General features: G+C 31.3%; 1 protein-coding gene across 1 annotated transcript in view; it reads right to left on the bottom strand.

The window, feature by feature from the left end:
* Nucleotides 1-24746, bottom strand: part of LOC140442216 (sodium-dependent noradrenaline transporter-like) — a 340132-nt gene that overhangs the window by 120945 nt on the left and 194441 nt on the right. The window contains exon 4 of the mRNA XM_072533294.1: nucleotides 1759-1983. Within this exon, the coding sequence (XP_072389395.1) occupies nucleotides 1759-1983 (225 nt within the window). The remainder of the gene's footprint in view (nucleotides 1-1758; nucleotides 1984-24746) is intronic.

Here is a 24746-nt window from a genome sequence, read left to right on the forward strand (position 1 = left end):
TGTGGTAGTCAATAAAAAATAAGCTTTGCTAAGGCGTACTATTTATTCTGAATCCAAGCTTTCGGTGGTTTTTTGCCACCTTTATTAAGCTCTACAAAGAAAATTACTATGTTGTAACAATTTGAATGGTGCAAAAAAAAGCTATAAAAAACTATAAAAAACTTACCCGAATGTAAGATTCGTGGCATAAACAACAACGTTAAATAACATGATAATACTGAAATTGCAACTAAACTTAGAAATGTTACTGTTAAAAAGACACTTTAAAAATTAATAAATACGTTAAAAGTTAAAAACAAAATGAAGAACGACATGTTAAAACAGTCGTCGTTGCAAGCTTGATTTCAGTCACATTTCACGAGCAGAAAGACAAAGTATGTGGACAATTATTGTTTAAATAGTTTGAAGAAAATACAAAAAACAACTTTGAAACTAACGTCTCACAAAATACTGTTTATGAATTTTGAGTACTACCAACTTTATTACCAACTTGAAATTAAGCGGGAAATTAAAAATGTTATTTCTAACATAAGCAATTGAAAGAAAATAGTATTTAGTAAATAGGTTTAGAAAAAATAATAACTCAAACAAAACAAAACTGAATTAGTAACTGAAGTTTGATCAAAAATATTCAAATAATAATGAAATTTAAAAAAAAGAGAAAAGAAAAAAAGAAAACGCTGAGATGCAAAATAGCTCAGTCAAAAGTCAATATAAAATTGTAAATTTTGCTAAGATTCTGGATCTCAGATCTTTTATTCAGATTGTTATTATCACTCTTGCTGATATGTACCATCTCTCTTACAAGAAAGTTCTCTTAAATTTATTTTTCTCTCTGGCTAATATTTTTACATTGTTGAAATCTATCTTATGGTCTAGATCGATAGTATGCTCTGCCAAAGCACAAGTAGGTTTGTTTAATCTACAATCACTCTTATGAGAAATGATACGGCTAGACAGATTCCTTCCAGTTTCACCAATGTAAGTGGATGGACATTCAGTACATTGAATGCAATAAACAACATCTGTAGTCTCTAGAGTGGTTAGGGGTTGTTTTATTTTGCTATACAGCTGACGTATGGTTTTGATGTTCTTCTTAGCTATTTTGATATTCTTAAAGTCTTTAAAAATCTTAGTGCGTTCAACAGTTAGTTTCGGAATATATGGAAGGGCATAAAAATACACACTTGTTGGAGCAGAATTATTTTGTGCTGAGGGCACTGATTGTGACATAGTAAGTATGTTGTTTCTATTAACAAAGGGAACATTGAGAATTAGTTTATTAATCAGTCTTAGAGGATATGAATTTTCAACAAAAATGTTACGTAAGAGGTTGAGATCATGTTGGAGATAATCCGGATGAGATAACCTTTTGACACGTTCTTTCATCGCTAGGACTAAATTAGTTTTCATCCTAGGAGGATGGTAAGAGTGGTAGCTTATGAATCTATTGCTACATATGGGTTTGGACTACTTTTTCTTATATATAATATATATATATATATATATATATATATATATATATATATATATATATATATATATATTAACATTTGTTCCACTCAAATCATAATGTTTTGTATATATAATTATTCAAACCAAAGATTTAATAACTATTTAGAACTAATTTACAGTTTTAATAATTTAATAGGATTACATCCTTTAGTTAAGTAAAGCTGTGAGCGGTTCCTTTTGGAAATAAGAAAAAATAAGAAAAGAAAAGAAAAAGTCATAAAACTATTAATTACACCAGCTTACCTCCGCCGTTTCTATAACAAAGATAAGGAAACCGCCAGACGTTAGCCAAATCGACCGCGAATCCAATGATGGATAATAAAAAGTCCGTGTTAGAGCCCCAAGTCTCTCGATTATCATCTGGGCCTCCCGTTATGGAATCTGGATCTACATCGGCTGCCTGACTGGAACTGGTCGACAGAACAAAAGATTCGTGCTCATCTTCTTCCAGTTGAACGTGTAGATCTTCTGTAATTAAATTTTACGTTTGTACAATACAGAAAATTACTATTGTATATTGAAAAATAGATAATATGGTAATATTAAAATACGTATTCTAATATTTGAATGTTAAGCTATTTTAATACTGTTTCTATGTATGTATTATGTGTATATATATATATATATATATATATATATATATATATATATACATGTTGTTACAAACCAATTAGCCAGTTTATAATTCTTAGATATGCATTATTCCCATTATGTCAACTTTTATAAACATTTGTCTAAGTTATTATTAAGAACATCTTATGTTATTTCATTGTTTTCTTTGTTTTATACGATTCTTGCTATGTATGAACTATGTAAATAATGGAAAATACTTGCCAACGTTACTTTTAAGTCCTCCTTATTTTATTGGTCATAACTTTTTACAATAAGCTAAAAGCGTTGTTTGTTTCCAACGATCCTTTAGAGTACCTACAAATCTTATTTTAAATTTAGAAAGAAAATAATTGACGGATTCGACCGTTACTTGATGAAAATTCATTTTTTGTAACAATAAAACACTGAAAACTTTGTTTTCAAAACTTCCACAAAATTTATTTTAAACCCTTATCACTACAGCTGTTTCAGCTCATTGCTTTTCTCAAGTGATCTATTTTTGGCATGCGTTTACACTTTATAGTCTCTAATGAAATATGTTGAGGAGGGGAGAACTGTTTGTCTCAAGTTGGTCATTCAGAATTAATCTGTCTTTTTTAATTTGTTGATTTCCATAGATTCTAACAAAGATAGCTTAAGGCCTTTATTTTGAATGTGAAGAATTTTAAATTCATCATTCTTCTTCTTAAAGTGCCCTCTCTTCAATGGAGGTTGGCTACTACAATTTTAAAATCTTCTCTATCTTCAGCTGTTCTTAATAGCTGTTCAAAATTTAGCCCTGTCCATTTTCGGATGTTTCTGAGCCACGATAGTCTTTTCCTTCCTAGGCCTCTCTTTCCCTCGATTTTTCCTTTCACTATAAGTTGGGCATATTGGTACTTATTATTTCTCAGTATGTGGCCTAGGTAAATTCATCATTAAAAGAATGATTATGATCTTAGACGGTAAAGTGCGTATGTAGAATCTGTTTTACATTATTGAAAGCCCTTTTATGTTCTGTTATTCGTTTATTAAAATTTCTACCAGTTTGACCGATGTAAGTTTTTGGGCAGTCGCCACATTTAAGTTTGTACACACCACTGTGTAAGTGTTTTTTAATTTTGGCTCTTGTTGTTTTTAATATATTTGCCTAGGTTGTTATTTGTTCTGAAAGCTGGTGTTATTCCTTTCTTTTTTATGTGTTTGGCTATTTTTGTAGATATTTTGCCTGTATATGTAATCGAGCAGAAGATATTGGGTTTTTTCTTTGGTCGTGGAAATACTAATTTCAGGGCTTTCTTGTGTAGTTTTTGATTTAACGTTTTATTAATCGTCTGTTCGTTGTATCTATTGTTTACTGCTATTTGCTTAATGATATTTAATTCTGTCTCAAAATTGTATTTTGACATCGGAATTTCTGTTAATCTTTGTAAAATACTATGATAGGCTGCCAGTTTATGTTGTGTGGGATGGGATGATGAATTGTGTATAGTCGTGTCAGTATGCGTAGGTTTATGAAATATGGAAAAGTCATATTTGTTTTTAACTCTGATAATTTTTAAATCTAAAAAATTTATGGATTGATTTTGTTCTGTTTTATTGTAAATTTAATAACGCTATGAAGTGAATTAATATACGATAAAAATTGGTCGAATTGCCTGTTAGTTCCTGTGAAACATACAAGTACGTCGTCTACGTATCTCCACCAAAATAAAAACTGTTTGAATAAGGGATGTTTTGAAATCTTTGTCTCTAGATGATCCATAAAAATATCTGATAGCAGTGGGCTTAGAGGATTGCCCATTATAAGTCCTGCACTGTTATTTGTATATATTTGATTATTAAATTCAAAGTAGTCCCGGTTTATGTACACTTCAAGAAGATGTAAAATTTCAGTTGTAATGATTGGATTTGTACTATTTTGGTCTAAAAGGCTTTTTGCTAGAATAAAAGTTTCTGTAGGAGGGATACTAGGAAAAAGATTTTTTTACGTCAAATGAAATTAATCTGGAGTTGTTAGGTAATTGAAAATGTTGTATTTTATTAACTAGTTCTATTGTATTTTTTATGGTAAATTTAGGTGAAAATTTAGTGTGTTCTAAAATAATCTCTAACAGTTTTTTTGAAAGTTTATATGACGGAGCTGTATAAAAAGAAACTACAGGTCTTATTGGGTGATCCAGTTTGTGTAGTTTCAGGAAAGAGTGTAATTTAGGAGGCTGTGGGTTCATGATATTGAGGTATTTCTCTTCTATTGGATTTACTATTGATTTTGAATTTTCTAACGCTAGCTTAATTTGTTTTTGATACTTTTCTGTCGGATCTTTGTGTAACGTTTCAATAATTTGATTTAAAAATTCTATTGTTTGGTTATTATATTCTATTTTATCTATAGCAATAGTAGTGTCACCTTTGTCTGCAAATTTATGTCTACAAAATATTAAATATACTTCAATACTTGGGATATAAATAAGAGCACCAGAATTTGCTGGTACTCGAAAGTACCGCGGGGAGACTAAGTTTTAAACGAGACATTGTCGAATAAAACATATTGCATTATGCAAATATATCTATATATATATATATATATATATATATATATATATATATATATATATATATATATATATATATATATATATATGTATATATACATATGTATATATATATAATATATATATATATATATATATATATATATATATATATCATCATAATTGTCAGCATATTCTGCTATTATGGTGTAGCCTCTCTTACATATTCATTCTCCATATCTGCCCACGATTGTCTCTAAAATTCGCTTTTCTCTGTCATGTTGTACCGGCTTGTTTCCTTGCGTCATAGTCCCATCTTAAATTTGAAAGTCTTCTTGGTCTCTTGGTGGCTCTTGGATACCACAGTGTAATTCTAGTGGACCACCTATGGTCAGTTCTTCTCGCTAAATGTCCCGCCCAGTGCCATTTTAAAAGATTTAATTGCATGGATTACATCAATAAGCTTATTTTTCTGTCTGATCCATTCTATTCTTTTTCGATTTCCCTTTGTTATATACCTAGCATGCATCTCTTCATTGACCTTTGAGTGGCTTTGAGTTTCGATGTTATCTCTTTCTTTAGTGACCAAGTTTCGCAGCCGTAGGTCATGATTGGTAGTATACAATGACCGAATGCTTTTTTCTTCAGGTGGATTGGCATCTTCGATTTGAGTATAACTGCATTTCTACCAAAATATGTCCAAGCTAGTTTCATTCTTCTGTTGATTTCTGGAAGTAAGGAGCCAGATTTATGTATTAATTGTCACAGGTATACATACTCGTCTACTGTCTCAAGTGCAGTGTTGTTTATTAGTACATCTTGGACATCCACTAGCTCATTATACATGGTTTTTATTTTTGTAAAAGTTCATTTTTAGACCAACTTTATTGCTAGCTGCTTTTATTTCGCTTATAAGTTCTTGTAGGTCTGCAGGACTATTAGCAATCAGAACGATGTCGTCTGCAAATCTTAGATGGCTGAGGTATTCTCCATCAATGGATATTCCTTTGTTTTGTCAGTTCATTTTGCTGAATATATTTTCTAGAGTTGCAGTAAAGAACTTTGGTGATATTGCGTCTCCTTGTCGGACGCCTTTGGTAGTGGAAAATTCTGGAGTGTTATCATACATTTTTACCTTAGCTTTTGCTTGTCTGTATATATTTGCTAAAGTTTTTATGTTCGGTTTGTCAATGCCTCGATTGGTCAAAGCTTCTATTACTGCCTTGTGATATATAGAATTGAAAGCCTTCTCGAAATCTATAAAGGTTGATGCTAGCGGTATTTTATATTCTTTATCTCTACTCATTAGTTCTCGAAGTGTATGAATATGATCTATGGTACTGAATCCATTTCTGAAGCCAGCTTGTTCTCTCAGCTGTGCAGCATCAGTTTGGTTTGTTAGAGCAACGATTTGATTCATCCCAATGATTATTGCTTTTCTTGTTTTCTTATAGTTTTTAATGTTTTCGATTGCATTTTCTACTAGTCTTTCATTGTGTTTTCCTTAATACTTTTCCTTCTTGTCTTACAAAGTTTTGTGTATTGTATTCTCTGTATGTTGCTGCTTACTTTATTTTCCATTCATTGTTTTAGCATTATTTTAGTTTTATCAGACAGTTTACTATGTTGATTTTGTTGTTGCTATTTCTTTGGCACTATCAAGGATGATTCCCATTAATTGAAAGCTGTCGATTTGGTCATGAATTCTTTCATCAATTGTCCTTTGGTAGTGATCTGAATTTTCTTTTAGATTGTTAATAATTATACCGGTTACTCTTGGTTTTGTGATTAATGTTATTTTTTCTAGTTTTATATCCAGAAGAATTTTTGCTCTGATTATTCTATGGTCTCTGCCTGTTTGAAATTTATTTATTACACTGACATCTTTTATTGTAGCAATCTTGTTGGTTGGAATGAAGTTAATTTCGTTCTTAGTGATTCAATTTGGTTTTACCCAAGTCTATTTTCTGTTTAATTTTTCCTTAAATTATGTATTTGCAATTGGCATGTTTCGGTAGTATGCAAACTGAACCAGTTTTTCTCCCCTCTCATTTCTATCATTGACTTCACACTTTCCCACTACTTGTTCCTTTTCGTTTCTCTTTCCCACTTCGGCATTAAAGTCACCAATTAAATACTTAAACTGACTTTTATTGTTATTTAATGCTTTATTTATGTTACTGCGGAGTTCCTCTCTTTCTTCGTCAGTGTGAGTAATCGTTGGAGCGTATATACTAAATATACAGAGTGGTTCTTAAGTAATTATAGAAAAAGAAACAGTATATTCTACACTTTAAAATATTATGATTTAAGCCAAATTGCTTTCATAAAATGATGCTCTTAAGCAAGATACAGGGTGTTAAAGTGGAAATTTCAAATTTTATTTTTCGCTATAACTTTTATGTTTGTGAACATTTATGTATAAAAATTTATAACTAAGCACTTTTAAATATGGGGAATTATAGTTTGTTGAACACTTTGATTACATCAATAGAGAGATTTTACAATAGAGAAAAAGTCTTACAACGCCAGTATAGAAGTGATAGAAAAAGGAAATTGTAAACATGATGTGGCCAACCTCTAAATACGGACACGGCACCTAAACAAACAAACTATTAATTATGCTTATACACCGGTATTCAGTGCTTTACCGCACAAATATCAGAACTAAGAATTATTAGATATGCAGCTGACTTATAAAATGCGATGATCTCAAAAATAATTAAATTTTAAAGTTATTATTGGGTATAACTTTTCTTTGTAAAAATTCTTTGGCGTCCTTTATCAGCTACATCAAAGTATGTATAAAATTATAATTTTTCCTACTCAAAAGCATTCAATTGTAAATTTTTATCCATAAATATTTACAATCCTGAAAGTTATGGCGAAATTGAAAATTTTAAATTTTCACTTTAACACCCAGTATCTTTCTTAATATCAATATTTTATTAAAGCAAGTTGGCTTAAATCGTAATATTTTAAAGTGTAGAATCTACGGTTTCTTTTTGTACAATTACTTAAGGACCACCCTGCATATATAAATAATATAATATATCAATATATATATATATATATATATATATATATATATATATATATATATATATATATATATATATATATTCTGTTTGATTTTTGTATGAATATTTGGGATACCTATGGGTTCCTCAATCTCTCCCATCCTCAATATTTCATTAAAGCAAGTTGGCTTAAATCGTAATATTTTAAAGTGTAGAATCTACGGTTTCTTTTTGTACAATTACTTAAGGACCACCCTGCATATATAAATAATATAATATATCAAATATATATATATATATATATATATATATATATATATATATATTCTGTTTGATTTTTGTATGAATATTTGGGACACCTATGGGTTCCTCAATCTCTCCCATCCTAGTTAACTTTGTACTGGGTGATTTAGTATCTGACCGTTTGAGTCTTTTAGATTTCCAAATCCCTTTTATTAAGCAGTATGTTGATGACCTATTACTAGCATTATCTCTAGACAAGATACAGGTCACCTTGTCTTTGTTGGTATAGGAAACCAATGGCCTCCAATAGGTTTCTCAACTACCACTCCTGTCATCCTTTTAATGTCAATCCAATATAAATTAAACCTTATCAAAGCTTTAAGCTTTAGGCTGAATAGGTTGGCACATCTGGTTAATCGAAGGGAATCCCTTCTACAGCTCAGAAACATATTGATTGAGAATTCCTACCCATCTTTCCTCATTAACAAATACCTATATTCGTAGAGTTATGGTTCCTCATTCAATGACATACCCAATGGTGACCATGTTAGAGTAATATCTAACAATACTATTAATAACACTGTTCTGCCTACTACTGTACTTGGGACTCCAACTACCCATTATTCCTCGTTACCCTATTTCCCTCAAGTTACTGAAAAACTTATTAAACTGTACAAGCATAATAACGTGTCTGTTAAAATTGCAGTTAATAATGCCAAGACGGTCAGAAATTTGTTTTCTAAAACCAAAATACCCTTGTCCCTTTTGGAATAAGTCAGTGTCATCTATCACATACCTTGTGCTAAGTGTGACTGGTGGTAAATCGGTCAGACAGGGAGATCACTGAGAGCATACATAGCATACATATAACTCTTGCTCAGCACGCTATTAACATAAATTATAAAGTGGACTTTAACGAAGTTAAGATTCTTGGCAACGAACGCAATCTCGTGAAAAGGCAGTTTTTGGAAATGTGTTCGATACTGAAACCCCCCACGCTCTGAACAAGAGAACGGACATTAGTAACTTGAGCCAAATTTATCATGCATTAATATTGCAGAACTAGGCTTTATCCTTTTTTTACTTTAAAATTATCTCCCATGGTGTGTTTTTGTATACATTTTCACTTTTAAATAAATTCAAATAAAATTTTCTGTTCTACTTAAATCATGATTGCTATTCAACTAATATTTTATTGATTCATTTATCAATCTTATAAAATATATAAAATAATTTTTGATAAAATAGTTTAATAAAATTTAAATTAATTTGATATATAATTCTTATTAATTAGGCAGTTCCAAAGTATTATGAACCTTTGACTGCTCAAGTTAAATTGAATCTGCAGCTGTGGATGGCTAACCAGCTACAACTTAGACACTTATATTATGATATGAACGGATCGACCTCACTTGTTTGTTTGTTTTCTTCGAGCTATTCCTAAAAGTAAAATGGTGTTTCCAAACATCTGTTTTTTTCATGTAATGATTCGTACAGACAAGGATTTCTCCTTACTATATCATATCTTTAAATTTACCGCTCAATGCATTAGCGGTTAGTAACCTGCCTTGATGTTGTCATGTTTGGACTTCAAGGACACTGCTTCTTCACGTGATAGTTCGTCGGTTTACAATGGTCTCCCATTTGCCGAGTGTCTCCAGGTAGTATAGAAGCTTTTTGTGGTATCTGTCATTACATTTTTTACAAGATTACTACAGCAAACTTTGGCAACCACTTTAATAATATTACCTAAAGTTAAAATTAAACTAAATTAATATTTTACTTAAAATAGTACGAATAGCAAGAGCCAAATCGCCTAATGGAAGAAGATCATTGGGACGACCGAGGAAAAGATGGTCAGACAACGTCAATTGAGGCTAAAGATTGAAGTAAAACAGGCATTTTGCCTATTTATAAAGTAGGGAGAAGAAGAAGAAGAATATTTTACTGTTGGAAGTGTGATCTTGTGATCCTATTAGTTTCTCGGCAAATACTTATATTTGACATAAGTTTTTTACGTAATTTTTTTTAAATTACATGTATAATAAACCACATAGTTCTTTTGCTGTTCCTAAGTATGTGTTAAATTGCAAACTGTACTAAGTTTCAATTGATTGTTTATACAACTTAACTATTTAACGTTTAATATCTTAAGCTTCTTTACATTTTATACCATTGACTGCTACCGAAACGTCTTTAAATAAATAGATGAAGTAGCCACCTTGTTTGTCTTTTTTCTTCACCTTTTGATCGAAAAACCCACCACTCTTCGAGTGATCCTTAATTTATACATATATATCTGTACCGTGGAGGTAAACAGTCGTATATCCATAATGTATACATTTACAGGAAAGCGCAAAACATAGAGACAACTCAATAAACTATAAAAATTTTCGTACTTCCATATTATTGAATTCAACATTATTGGTACATTACACTACGTAAATGGAAATCTATTACTAGATATTAGTATTGTTAAGAAATGATTTACCTGGTGTACGATATTGGGAGTTACGACTTTTTACCTCTGTCTTTAAACAGGTAATATGCAAAATAAAAATCGTAAGTGATGACAAAAATATTATATTCTGTGTTTAAAAATGCAAAAACCAAATCACAATGTTTAAAACATGAAAAAAAAGGTTAAGTAGAAAAAATATAAAACCTAAATATTTTTACTTTAGTTGTCGCTGTCACTGTCACCTGCTTGCTGCTTTGAAATTGACAACTGTTGGTAGAAATTATGAAATTGCACCGGGATCCACTGGCAAAGCTTTAATAAATGTTCGTATTTTTTTTTGTGATACCTTTACAATTCGTACAGATAGCAGGCAATTGATCAGGGAATGGTACTTGAGTTGTCGCTGATGAATTTGAAAGTGCACCACAGTTGAAATAAGGAACTCTTGTTTTTCATAATTCCGTTTTTTACCAATATATGGGGAGTGAGGTTTGGCATACAATATTTCGAAATTTTTGAAATCCGATACCTCCACTTCAATCACAGTTGCACCTGTAGAGCGGATTAACTGCTGCCAGTCCCAAGGCGTAACGATTTCTATAGTTGCTTGTTTTTTTAACGTCCTTTCAATTAAACCATGAACATGGTCTGCCTCCATGTGGGTATGCGCTCTCAACAAAAACTTGTGGTCTATTGTTTTCAAATTTGGACATATTTTTAGTTGCCGTAGGTAAGTGAACATCATCATTATATTACGATTTTGACTGGGACAATTGTCCGACCAAATAATTAAATGTTCTACCGTAGAATTTGCAAGAACAATTTCACTCCACTTCAATAATGCTGAAGCAATTTCATGTCCACCCCTTCCAGCTTTCGATTCGTCCCACACTATGCAGTAGGCCTTGTTTGTGGTGGAATCATAAATTGTCAGGTTAAGTGTCCATAGCTTTAACGAATAAAAGCTTTGATTATTTGTCAGGTAAGGGGTTGGAAGACTTTTTGTAGGTCGATCATATTCACTTTGGTTCTATCAACTGGTAACTTGTTATTTTGTCGTTCTTTTCAGTATACCTCATATCAGTGTCGTGAAGATGATCTTCATATTTCTGACGAACGGCAGCCGTTGCTTCATCTTGATCACCTTGTTTGAGTTGTTGACTAAATTTATCGCATCCATCGCATGTATCAACTGAGGGAGTTTTGAATCCCAGGTTAAATTCAGTATTAAAAATTTTTTTATAAAGCCACATCTTGGTAATTTCTGCTTTGGGAACTCCATAATCTTTACATTTTGCCATATATAATTTGTACATTGTATCCTTATTTAATTCAGGTTCATAATTTTAGACACCCTTGCACTAATTAATTGACGTAAATATTTGTTTTCATTAGAAGTCATGTTAATTCTAACGTCAGTAGAAGCAATAAAGTAAAATAATAACAACAATAACACGTGGTAACACCCTCAACTAAATATCATTTAATGTAGAACGTAGAACTGGACCTACGGTTGTTTACCACTACCGCATTCCAAAGCATACTATCGTGTACGCACGTATCTATGGATATACTACTGTTTATCTCAACTGACTAATGGAGTTGCGGTTGTTTCTAAACGCTATATCTAGGTAACTAATAATGCTGGATGTACGATTCTTTTCCACCAGATGCTATGAAAACCTGACAACAAGAGAGTGGTCTTAACTCCATTTCGGCAAAAATTGGAGTTACGACTGTTTACCTCCACGGTACAGATATATATATATATATATATTATATATATATATATATATATATATATATATATATATATATTATATATATATATATATATATATATATATATATATATATATATATTATATATATATATATTGTAGGATTGAATCGTAGGAATATTAGATTTAAGTACTGTGGTTCCTTGAGCGAAAGATATCTTAAAATCTTGAAAGTCTCTCGATTTACGCGGATTTATGCGGTTGTTATATTCTGGAAAATTTTATTTGTATATAAGTTTTTTTAACAAGTTCTTCAGTCTTTTTTTGTTTTTATCCTAGTCTGCCTACATCTTCTTTCAATATTTTACCAGTAGTCCGCCTTTCGTTTATGCTTCTATGTGTTAGGTTTTGTATTAGTTCTTTTGCTTCTTCTGGTGTAGGTTCTTGTATTATTTGTTGTGAGCTTTTGTGTTCTTTGTATTTTATTATTGTTATTAACTCTATGTTGCTTTATAAGTTTCTGAAATATTTTGAACATCTATTTAGTTCATTTCCTGTCTGATCCAAAAGTAACATCTCTTTATTGCTACAAACAATTGGGTAACTCTTTACCATTTTTCTTTTTAAAACTCCTTTTCTTCAAAAATTTTTACTATTATTTCTAGATGTTTTTCTAGTTCTATTCCTTTTTTTGCTACATAGTATTGTTCACAAGGGTTATTGTTTACAATTATTGAGACATGACAACAGACATCAAATCCAGAATTAAGAACTTAGATAGAGCACATATATATTTTCCAAGAGAAACTTTTGACTATCTCTAATTATTAGGTTTTAGAACGTTACATAATTAAAATATCAGGGCATATAAATATTATGAATGATGAACGAATGGGTGAAGATATTAAACACAAAACAACAAAAGAAAAAAAGCATTAAGATAGCTTAATAGTATATTGTGGGATACAAATTTAACAAAAGGAAATAAACAGAAAGTATATAACATCATCATAAAAAGCATAACATTTTCTAGAAGTGAGGTGTGTATATTGAAAAAATAATTCTTAAAACCTTAGATGTCACCGAAATAAATTTTTGGGACGTGCTGCTGGTAAGTCAAGGTTAGATAGATTTAGGAATAATAGAGTTGGAAAAATTATGAATGTCAGACATACAATGACCGAAGACATTAAGATAAACCAGCAAAAAAGGCATTGGCACGTTCAAAAAATGGATAGATGGTGCAACTACATTGGATAAAGGTAAAAGGAAGAGTGCAAGACCTAGACTAAGGTGGAGAGAAGACCATGACTGAGAGATCAGAGAAAAAAAAATGGAAACTGGAAATCGAAATGGAAATAAGAAACCATTTAAATCCGATTTAAATATCTACTTAAACATAAATTTGGTTTCACTGTATAGTATGCTATTTACCTTTTAGATGTGGTTACATCGACCAATTCTTCGAATATCCCTGTCAATTAACTCACTGCGATGTTTCGAAACAATGATTCTAAACATTGAAACAATTGACACATTTTACCCGATACTGTAACTTCATATGTTTCATACCATAACAATTCACTGTCGGTCACTAGGCGAAGATACAATATTTCGTGCAGATTCATTTTTTGTAAAAGCATGTGACAGCTGACAGCAATGTTATTGTTAAAGTATTGTTATGGGGATTTTTGAACGATTAGAGATTTGAGCGTGCTAAGCACAAATTTATTGTTTTAGGTGTAAGTTAGATATGTTTAGTCTGGTTTTATTTAATTAGGTTTTTTTCCGCGGTAGTATAGATTTTCATTACCATTTTTAAATGAATACTTATCATTATCAGATATGACACGTACTGACTCGATGTTTCGAGACAGTAAACGTTTAATGTATAGAAACATTGAAACAGTTCTGTGACTCAATTCATTGCTTCGAAACATCGACTCACTAGCCAACACTACTTTTAAGTCGCTAAAAACTTATTTGTGTGTTGGCAATTGCCATTTTTGTAATATCAAGTTTTACTTCAAAATAATAAAAGTAGGAGTATATCTTTCGTATATTTAAAGAGAAATTTCAAAACACACTCAGTACAGTAATCTCATAAAGAGATAACCAAAGTGAGGAACTGGAAAAATAACATTTCTTTTACACTTTCGAAAATACATAACATTAACTACACAGGCCTGCAACCAAAAATAGATCTGGATCTTCCAAAGACGCTGCTAAGTTGCTTGTATCTCAACTAGGATCGCAGCTTAAAGGTAGTTTTACTCCATAACGGCGGTTTCTATGCCTATATTACTGTTGGAAATTCCGTGTTTTTGAAGGAGACCTATGAGAACATATTCTTCAAAAACACAAATATGAATAACGGCTGGCCCATGTAAAATTATTTGAATATTTTATGTGTGCTCCTTAGATAACACGTTGGTAACGTCAAACTTCCTTGTTTTTTGTATCTATGAGACAGTCGAACATAAAAAATCTTTCTCCCTGTCATAAAAGGCTAGGCCTTATGAAATACTTTGTCAAATCTATCCCAAAAGACGGAGAATGCTTTAAATATTTTATTAAAAATTTTACAGGTTCTCGGAGTTCAAATTAAAGAAAGGAATATATTTTGGGACAGATATCAGAAGTCTACTAGCGGATCAATAGTTTGCCAAGATCATATTGTATCTTAGAAGAAAAGTATATTTCGCATTTAAATATATTATGGAGACATTTTTTGGCAACAGTAAAAATTCTCTCAAGGATTAAATGGGGCAGTGATGCGCAACATGTATCTTCTTAGCGTCACTAGCCTTCCATAATCAATTTTGACTCTTACTTCCAAGTGGTGAACCCTAGTAACCTGAGCAACTCTGAGCTAATGTGGTAATCAATCCCAGTAAAAAGAAGAGTTGGGGCAAATGAGCGCAGGAGAAATGTTCCTTCGAAGATTATGGAGTTGAGCAAAAGATTAATGACCTCTTCCCTTAAAAAAAACTTATTTTTTATTTTTTACGGTTTAATTTAAGACGACCTAGCAAACGACAAAGGAACAACGATTAATAGATCTGCACATGGAATGCACGAACATTTTATGCTACACGCGCTTTTAAATTGCTGAGACAAAAACTATATAAAATAAAAGCCGATGTAATAGCGAGTAAAGAGATGAGATGGACTAGTTTAAGAATTATCGACACAAGTTTATCTGTGGTTCTGTAGTCAGTAAGAAAGCAAAGCAATTAGTCCTTAACTTTAAACCCACAAATACAACAGAATATGTTATCTCCGTCTTAAAGGATATTTTTTTACTATAGCTTACTTAGTGTACATGCACTCGCGAAAGAAAACGAAGACGACGAATAAGATAGACGAGATGAGAGGGACACCTCAGACAAACAATAATCGATGTCAACATCATGACGTGAAAATAATTATAGGGACCTTAATGCAAAAATTGGCAAAGAGCAATTTTTACAGCCAATTATAGGATGTAAGAGCTTACATGATGAGTCAAATGATAACGGTTTGAGACTAATGAGCTTTGCAAGCACCAAAAACATGATAGTAGGAGGAACAAGATTTCTACTTAAAATTTTACACAAAAGAACACAAAAGTCATCTAAAATAAGACCATGCCGTGTGACTGGTCTTAAGACGTAATATGCCTGTTAACAACTGCTTATAAAATACTAGCAAATATTCTCTACAAAAGGCTACAAGTTTATACAGTGGGCGTAGTTGGAAAACACCACGCCGAATTTACTTCAGAAAAATCAACAATTGACCAGATTATCTTGTCCAGTTAACCTGGACCCAAAATTAACCCAATTAATTTTAAATTTAAAAAATTTAATTATTAAATTGTTAACCCAAAACTTATCCAATTAACAAGAATGACAATGTCTAACTTAAAAGCCAGCTGTGAGATAAAGGATGGACTCAGACAAGGGGATGTCCTAGTTAGCCTCCTATTTAACATTGCCTTGGAAATTAATCCTATTTGCAATTAATCAGTAAAAATCTTAGCATATGCTGATGACATTGACATAATATGGAGTAGCAAGCAGTATTTCCTAGAATTGGAAACGGCGGCGATAAAGGTCTATCTAGTCATCAACTAAGATAAAACTAAGTACATGTTGGTTACTAAGGATCTTATAGCAAATGAGAAACGGGAAACAGCCTTAGAAAGTCATTATTTAAACGTGTTGACAGCTTCACATTCCTTGACGCGTTAGTGACTACTACTATCAAAACAAGCAAATAAATTAAAAGACGAATAATCCTTGCAAATAGGGCATAATATGGACTCCAGAAACAGTAGTTTTTCTCCAGAAATATCGAAAGAAAAACCAAAATTATTATATACAAAACACTGCTGAAGCTGGTCCTTACATATAGGGCTGAAAAGTGGACTCTTATGCAGGATGAAAGACTTTTGGGAATATTCTAATTGCAGAAACACCTATAGGAAGGAGAATCAGAGTCCAGCTGCAAATCAGGTGGTTAAATGGAGTTGAGACCGACTTATATATATATATATATATATATATATATATATATATATATATATATATATATATATATATATATATATATATATATATTGTTATGATGTATTTTTTGTTTGAATGATGAGCAATGAGTATTTTTAATAATATAATATATAGGGTTTTTATCGCGGTTCTCAAAGAATTAGCTTGGAAGTACTTTTTTAAATTATCTTTATTATAACTATTATGAAACACACATATATATCTAACCTAGTCAATGTAAATTTAAAATAAACTATCTTTAAACTGATATTCTTATAAAACTAATTAAATTCTATAGACAATCTAAAATTTAAACAAACTATCTTCAAAATTGAAATTGTTATGACACTAACTAAATTATATTAACAAAATTTTGTACCTTTCTTTCACTGAATGCCTAAATGAACTATTTTCCACTAAGTATATAGATTCTAATCACCACTGAATGTCTTCGTACTTCAGTTATCCTTGTTTTTTGTGAAATTACTTTTTTCAATTATCAGCTTCTACCAATTTAAGATATATTTTTCTTCACCAGCATCTATACACCACCAACCAAACCAGCAAACAGCATTTATATTTATTCTTCTTTTCAATATACCAATATCCAATTATTATAAGTTGATTTATACTAATCTCCAACCATAATATAATTTAATTTCTTCCAATATACCTTTTTTTATCTTCAATAATTATTTGTGTATAATTATAAATGTGCATTAAATTATATGCATAATTTTTAATCTTCATTTAACTCACTATATTAAACAATTGGACTATCTCCAACTAACTTTCATATTTCTTATAAAACTGCTTGACTGATTTACTAAAACTGTGAACAATTGACTTCACTAATTAATTGTGTCTATCTTCTACTAACTTTCATAATAAACTGCTTGACTTCTAACTAAAAACTGCCATCTTGAATCCAAATCACGGGTATTTATATCTTTTCAATCTTCCAGAACCATCTGGTAAGAAATCATGTTCCAATTTGTTCTATCACTTACTTGTCTGAATTTTCTGGAACAAACCATTTCGCAAACATGGCCATCTCCGGAGATCCAGAGAATTCCATTCTTTTCTATTAATAATTTTGTTTACATTTAGGCTTTTCAGATCAGAATAAACATTCAAATTAGTAACTAACACTCTAATTTAATAAAATACACAATTCAAACAATATATTATTATAATAACCCCACTTTGTATTCGTATTATGATTAATTTCTATCTGTCAAAATTCGAGAGTATTTTTGGTTGCCTAGGCACATGGCTCACTTAAATCTATCTACCACATTATAATTACTAAAATACAACTTTTTACAATTATTATATGCTAATTTCTTAAAATGCCCTCACATAAATATATTTTTATAAAATTCTCTAGTATATAACTTATTTAAATTAATCAAATACTTTTTTATATCTAATATTATGTAGTATATAAATTATAAATTATTTTCTATAAACCTTAATCGTATCAATATATATATATATATATATATATATATGTATTCCTTCACTCAACCGTTTTCTCCAATTTTTCCTGTTTAGCCAGTCCCCTTCCTGTAGGTTTCTTCTACTCATTGCTTCGTCCACCTCATCTCTGAAAGATCTTCGGGGTCTGCCTCTCTTTCTTCTTCCTATCGGGCTCCACTCTGTTATTCTATTTATCCACCGATTTTGGTCTGCTCTTCTGACATGTCCGTACCAGGTTAACCTCTTCTGTTCGATGTAGTCTATTATGTCGGAGTTTATTCCCATTCTCCTCTTAATCTCCATGTTATTTATTCTATCTCTTCTTGTTACTCTGCAGCTTCTCCTTAAGAATTCCATCTCTGTTGCTCTTATTTTGTTTTTGGTTTTCTTATTTATTGTCCAATTTTCACACCCATAAGTGAGGATACTTCTTGTCATGGTATTATATATTTTTTTCTTTATTTTCATGCTGATGTTCTTATCCCATAGTACCGGGTTCAATTTTCGTATGCAGTCTCTTGTTTGTCCTAGTCTATTTTTTATATCTTCCTCCGTTGTTCCTTTGTTTGATATTATGAAGCCTAAATACTTATACTTGTCTGTTCCTTTGATTTGTTTACCTTCGTCTATTTCCAGCTGTTTTATTTCTGTATTCTCCGTTGTAAGGTATTCAGTTTTCTTTAGGTTTATTTCCATCCCATTCTTTGTATATTCCTGCTCCAGTTTTCTCATCATAAAACTGAGGTCATCCTCGTCTTGTGCGATCACTATTTGGTCGTCGGCAAAACTTAGCGTATATAGATATTCGTTCCTTACTGGTATACCCATTCCTTCGCACTTTCTTTTCCATAGTTTATTAATCTTCGTGGAACTTCGATGTCTTCCATTGCTTCCCATAGCTTGGTTCTAGGTATTGAGTCATACGCCTTCTTAACATCAACAAAAGCCAGATGGACGGATCTATTTTTGGCCATTCTTTTTCTATTAGTTGTTCGACCGTGTATTATATATACTTAACGAGGGATATTAAAGATCAAAAGATGGCAACACGTCGCCAGAAACCGAACAGAATGGCGACAAATCTTAGAGAAAGCCACGAACCACGGATGATTTCCAAGCCAAAGATTATGGTGAATAAAGATTCTCATTACAAAAATGTTGTCAAAAAGATGCTAAAGTTTTTCAAGAGTTTAGCATCAAACTACTGCTGGATACCGCAGAGGGACATTCCAGGTAATATTTATAAACGAAAACATACCAAGAGCAGTCTCACAATAAAGATACAATTATTAAAGATACATTTACAAGCTCATATAGATTCAAAAATAAATCTTTAAAATAATTAACATGACTTCATATATTTTTATATGCACTTCTTCGATTTTATAGTGCATATTATTTTTAAATGCTCAACGACTTTTATATGCATTTTTTTGAGTAATAATATTGGGAAAAACAAAAAACAAACCCAATTTGTGAAACAACGTGAAGTTTTACGATAAAATAGAGTTCATCTGTGGACTCAATACAATTCATCTAAATCAGATGAAATCATCAAAATAGACTTGTGTTATCTGTGTTAAGATCTTAATACATTTTTTTTTAAGTTTTGTTTGATCATTTACTGTTCTGTTCTACGCTAATTAAATATACTACACAAATATGATAATTAATTCTGTACAGGTTTGCACAAGGGAAGAGGATTTGACGTACGTATAAAAGTAATGACTACATTCGAGTATGGTACAAAATCAACCAGTTGTTTGAATTTAGTCAATCTGCATTTTATAATTTTCGGATAACAAAATACATCAAACCCTCATTTAAATATTTTATTGATTACAGTTTACGATCGCCGACCTATATCTATACCAAATCAAGGTACCTTTGTGCAAATTTAGCTGTAATAGCAGATAAAGTCAATAGTGTTCCCACAAAGTCTTTTTAATATAAAGCGATATCCTTTGAGCTGCTAAATAAATATTTTGAAGTGCGGCAAATAAACTTATTTTGTTGAAAATGTGAGACTCAAAATTATTATCCCGATTGTATCACCTCATATTTTTAATAAAGAGATAAAAACTTCAAACGTTTAAATTCGTTAGTAGTCTTTATATTAATGATGGTGCACGGCTTTAAAAAGAAAATAATTGAAACTTATATCTTATTATGGATATAGAATTACTTACAAAAGATAATAATCATTGTGTGAATTAATCTTAAATAGAATTTTTGAGTTCTATTACATTCCAGAAAAACAGCTCTACTATTCGCGTCTCAGTTGCCAATTTTTAAAAAATGTCTGTTTTACAAAAAACAAAAGTTTGTGCAGAACTTCATAATTAAAAGTTTTATTAGTTTTTAATAATTTTGTGCAGACTTATATTATTTAATAGTTAAATAACAATTAATTAGCATTCTAATACGGTCTTTAAAGAGATACATTTGAATTCATATATCGAACAAGCTTAATTAAGATATTTACAAGATACAAAAGTATTTAAAGTAATCCACCAGATAGAGGAAAAAATAACATAGATCAGAATAGTACAGGGATTATAAGTAGAAACGAGGAAAGTATTAACGTTTAAATGACTAGGTAGACACAGATAATTTACACAAATTAATTAATTATAATCAAAGAGGGGTAAGTACAAATGTTATTTCTTTTAAAAGGCCAATCAATATTTTTTCTTCATCGGATGCTGGTCCATATTACATCTTTGTACAGAATCTACTTCTTCTTTAGCCTTAAGTACTCCAACTTTGTCCTTCGATCTTCTTAATGTCATCAGTCCATCTCATTTGTGGTCTTCCTCTGCTTCTCTTTCCATGGTCCCCATTGTTGTATTTTGTTGGTCCTGCGAAGCTCTATTTTAATTTGGCAGCATGTTCTCCCGCGTCTTTTACTTTGGTTTTGTTACAAAGTTTTGGTCTAATCCATTTGTTTGTTTTTTTGTCTATAAATCTCACCCCGAGCAGCATTGATGTTTCCATCGCTCTTTGTACCTTTACTATTTTATCCATATTAGACTTTAGTGCTTTTCAAGATCCAACTCAGTTTTCCAAATCCAACCTTATTCTTCTGGTAATTTCAGCAGTTTGGTTTTCTTTGTTAACTTTCATTATCTGTCCCAGGTAGATGTTTACTTACTGCTTCTTAATTTATGTCGTTCAACGTTATTTGTCTAATGTTTGGTGTATTTGTTATTATTTTTGTTTTTTCCTAGTTCATCTTAAGACCTACCTTTTCCGAAGCTTGAAATAGTTGAGACTGTGCCGCTCTTAGCTTGTATAGAGGAGGGACGCTGAACTGAGTAGAGGTCCTTCAGTACTTTGTGCAAGATAGACTAGGCGATGAAGTCCTCAATCGCGACACGGCGCGTCCAAATGGCTGATAGGGAGCGTTTCTGTAGATATGCAGAATAGGTATAAATAAGGCTTCGCCAAATAAGTACACTCAGATCAACTGAGGACATGACACAGGTCAGCGTGTCTGAGGCCCGTGGCTGAGGAATACAATTCCTGATAGGTGCGGTACCACAAAGTCGAATGCGAAAATCAAATACTTACCATATAATAAATGTAAAAATACACAATTTTTATAAAATAGTGCTCGAGACATCTCTACAACACATTAACTTACTAAAATATATGGGTGAATATAATAATATATAATAATAAAATAAAATAATAAAATTATTTTATTTTATTTTATTTCTATTTTATTTAGGATCATCTTTTTGTTGCAGATTCTTCAAGTGACAGCAAAGGGGTTATCAATAAAACTGCAACTTGCGATGCTTATCCCATCATATTAGCTGAAGATTGTTCGAGATCACGGGAATCTAGGAAAAAGTTTCTAAGAGAGGCATTGTGGAAGAGATTCTAAGGCGCACAGAGAGACAAATTTTGGAAAAGAATATACTGATCGTAAAGGAAAACATCACGCAGCTAGAACATTAAAGAAGTATGATCACAAGTGCAGATTTCAGTGTTATGCAAAAATTTTTGAAACAAAGCACCAGGAGATATTTGATGAGTACTGCAAACTGGGAAACTATGACTTATAAACAACTTTTTTGTTTTCTGCAATTTTGCAAAGTAGATACAGTGAAAAGGAGAAAGGTAACTGCAGAGTATGTTCTATCTACTGAGAGGGTGTACAAAGCGTTTTTTCGCTACACTTTCGGTGAATCAAACAAAAAAATTGATAATGTGGTAGTAAAGAAACGAAAAATTTCTTGTATGGCACTAAAAGATCAACAGAGACACAAACAGCCTGGACACAAAATCCCACAGGAAAAAAAATAATCTAGTGAAAGAACACATTAACAGTTTTTAAAAATATTTCAGTCACTACACGAGTGAAATTTTGTAAAAATAAACACTGAACCGGCGAAAGAGTCATTTTACAGATATATATTTAATCACCATTTCAATATTAAATTTAAAAAACCCCACACTGATACTTGCACAACATGTGATCGACTGGAAAATCTGATTATTAATGCAACAGACGGTGTTAATACATATAAAGTTAAAATGGAGCTACACCTAAGGAAAGCCGAAGCTGCTTAAACATTAAAAACTGAAGCCATAACTTAAAACTGAAGCTATAACTCGTTTCAAGGATGATGTAACGATAGCAGTAGTATGCATTGCGGAGGATAGAATAAGAGTGCTCTTATCATACGATTTTGGTCTTATGTCGTAGCCAAAACCTCTATAGAGTCCGTAGATCACCATTTTTTTGTATCAGGTCATTTTTTTATGGAATGTGACCAGGATTTTTCCGTAATTGAAAATGCCAAAAGAACCAGTGAAGCTCAGGTGTTTGTTCCATAGCACTGGCGGAAAGTTGTGGCAAAAGCCAGTAGGAACTTTCTTGTCGATGTGGCAGATAATTTTATCTTTTTAGAAGAACCACTTGATAAATTACTTGTTTTAAAAATAATCGGTATACAGAAGATGGTATGGTTCCGCCTTGAAAAGAAGGATTCTTTTACCTTACTGTACAAAACAGCGCTTGGTACCGATGTTCTGTTTAATAAAAGAAGCCTAAGACCTCCAACAAAGAGTAGACCACCAAGTTCTAAAACATTTCCAGATCTTAAAAGAAAAACCAGGCAACAAAATCCAATTAATCCAGCCAAGTACAAAGATCTTCAAAATCTCTTGGATTTTATACCGCCAATTTATCATAACTTCTACAAAGAACTGACAACAACTCAGCCGGAGAACGAGAAAAAGATGAAAAAGCAAGTTGCCGACAACAATGATATTGAACAGCAAGACAACATTTTTTCACAGACGACGAATCTTAAATCATCTGTTTTTTTTTTGTAAAATATATTGTTATCTGAGCTAACTGATTTTTACTACCATTAACCTTTTTTTCATAGGAAATGGGGGATAAGTGCTGTACCTTACCAAAAATTCAATTTGTAGCGAATATACTATTGTTGATATTTTTTTCAAATATGGAAAAAAATAGATAAACAAAATCCCATATAGTTTCAAAATATAAAAATTTAAATAGAAAAACCTGCCTAGGATTTATCATAATATTTAAAAAATTTAACCTTCATTTTCTCAAAATAAGCCTCATTTAAGTGATGACAAATTAACATCAAGTTTGAAATTCTTATATGTTTTAATTTTTATGTTATTTTAATTCTTTATGTTTATCGAAGGTAATTTATTAATTAATAACCACGAGCAGTAAGTTTTTTTAGTTATATTAGTTTTATCTAAATAAAAACATTCATTTTTAGATTGTCTTGAGAAATAAAATTTCGGAAAGCTTGACTAAGTTTAAAAAATTTAACTTTTATTAGCCTAAAATAAATTGTCTTCATTCCCCAAGAAAAAAAAGGAAAAAAAGAGTTTATAATATATATATATATATATATATATATATATATATATATATATATATATATATATATATATATATATATATATATATCGCCTTCCAACAACAATACCGGGACAACTCAAAATTGGTCGTTTTTGAGATGTCTACACTAAAATATAGAGGATTTGAAGCTCTATAATCCGCGATGACTGGGACATTTTTAAGTGCAATACTCTCCAAGCGAGGGCGCTAGGTCCACTATTACATTCAGACTGGTTGGAGGTAAGCGCGGCGGGAGTAGTGGGCTAACGCTGAAGTCCGTCACTCTGTTACCGACGTTTGAAGAGAGTGTGTCACGAACAGTGAACCTTTTGAATTGTCTCAGTGTGCATGCCTTAACTTCGGTTATCCATTTTGAGTTGTCACATAGTTTTGAATTGTTTTTAGAGATGTCCCTCTATTCAGGCTCCAAAGTAAGTATTATTGTATATTTTTAAATTATTCACTATGTGATATCTTTACTTTGGTCATAACTAAAGAATTTTACGTAGGTACCTTTTTAATAACAGTGTTATAATTATGAATAAATAGCAGATTGGTGCGATTTTGCGAACAATTTCGGACAGAGATTAAGGCATAAAATAAATATTTGAAAATTAAAATACACAGAAATAGTCCAGTAAATGACCGTTTTGGAGTATATTTTTGTCAGGGTCAACTCCGCATTGCATAAAAAATTTGTATTTAGGTTCTACTAACCCTCGACTTTAAAGTTGAGCTTGTACCG

Source organism: Diabrotica undecimpunctata, chromosome 5, assembly GCF_040954645.1.
Source record: "Diabrotica undecimpunctata isolate CICGRU chromosome 5, icDiaUnde3, whole genome shotgun sequence".
NCBI lineage: Eukaryota > Metazoa > Arthropoda > Insecta > Coleoptera > Chrysomelidae > Diabrotica > Diabrotica undecimpunctata.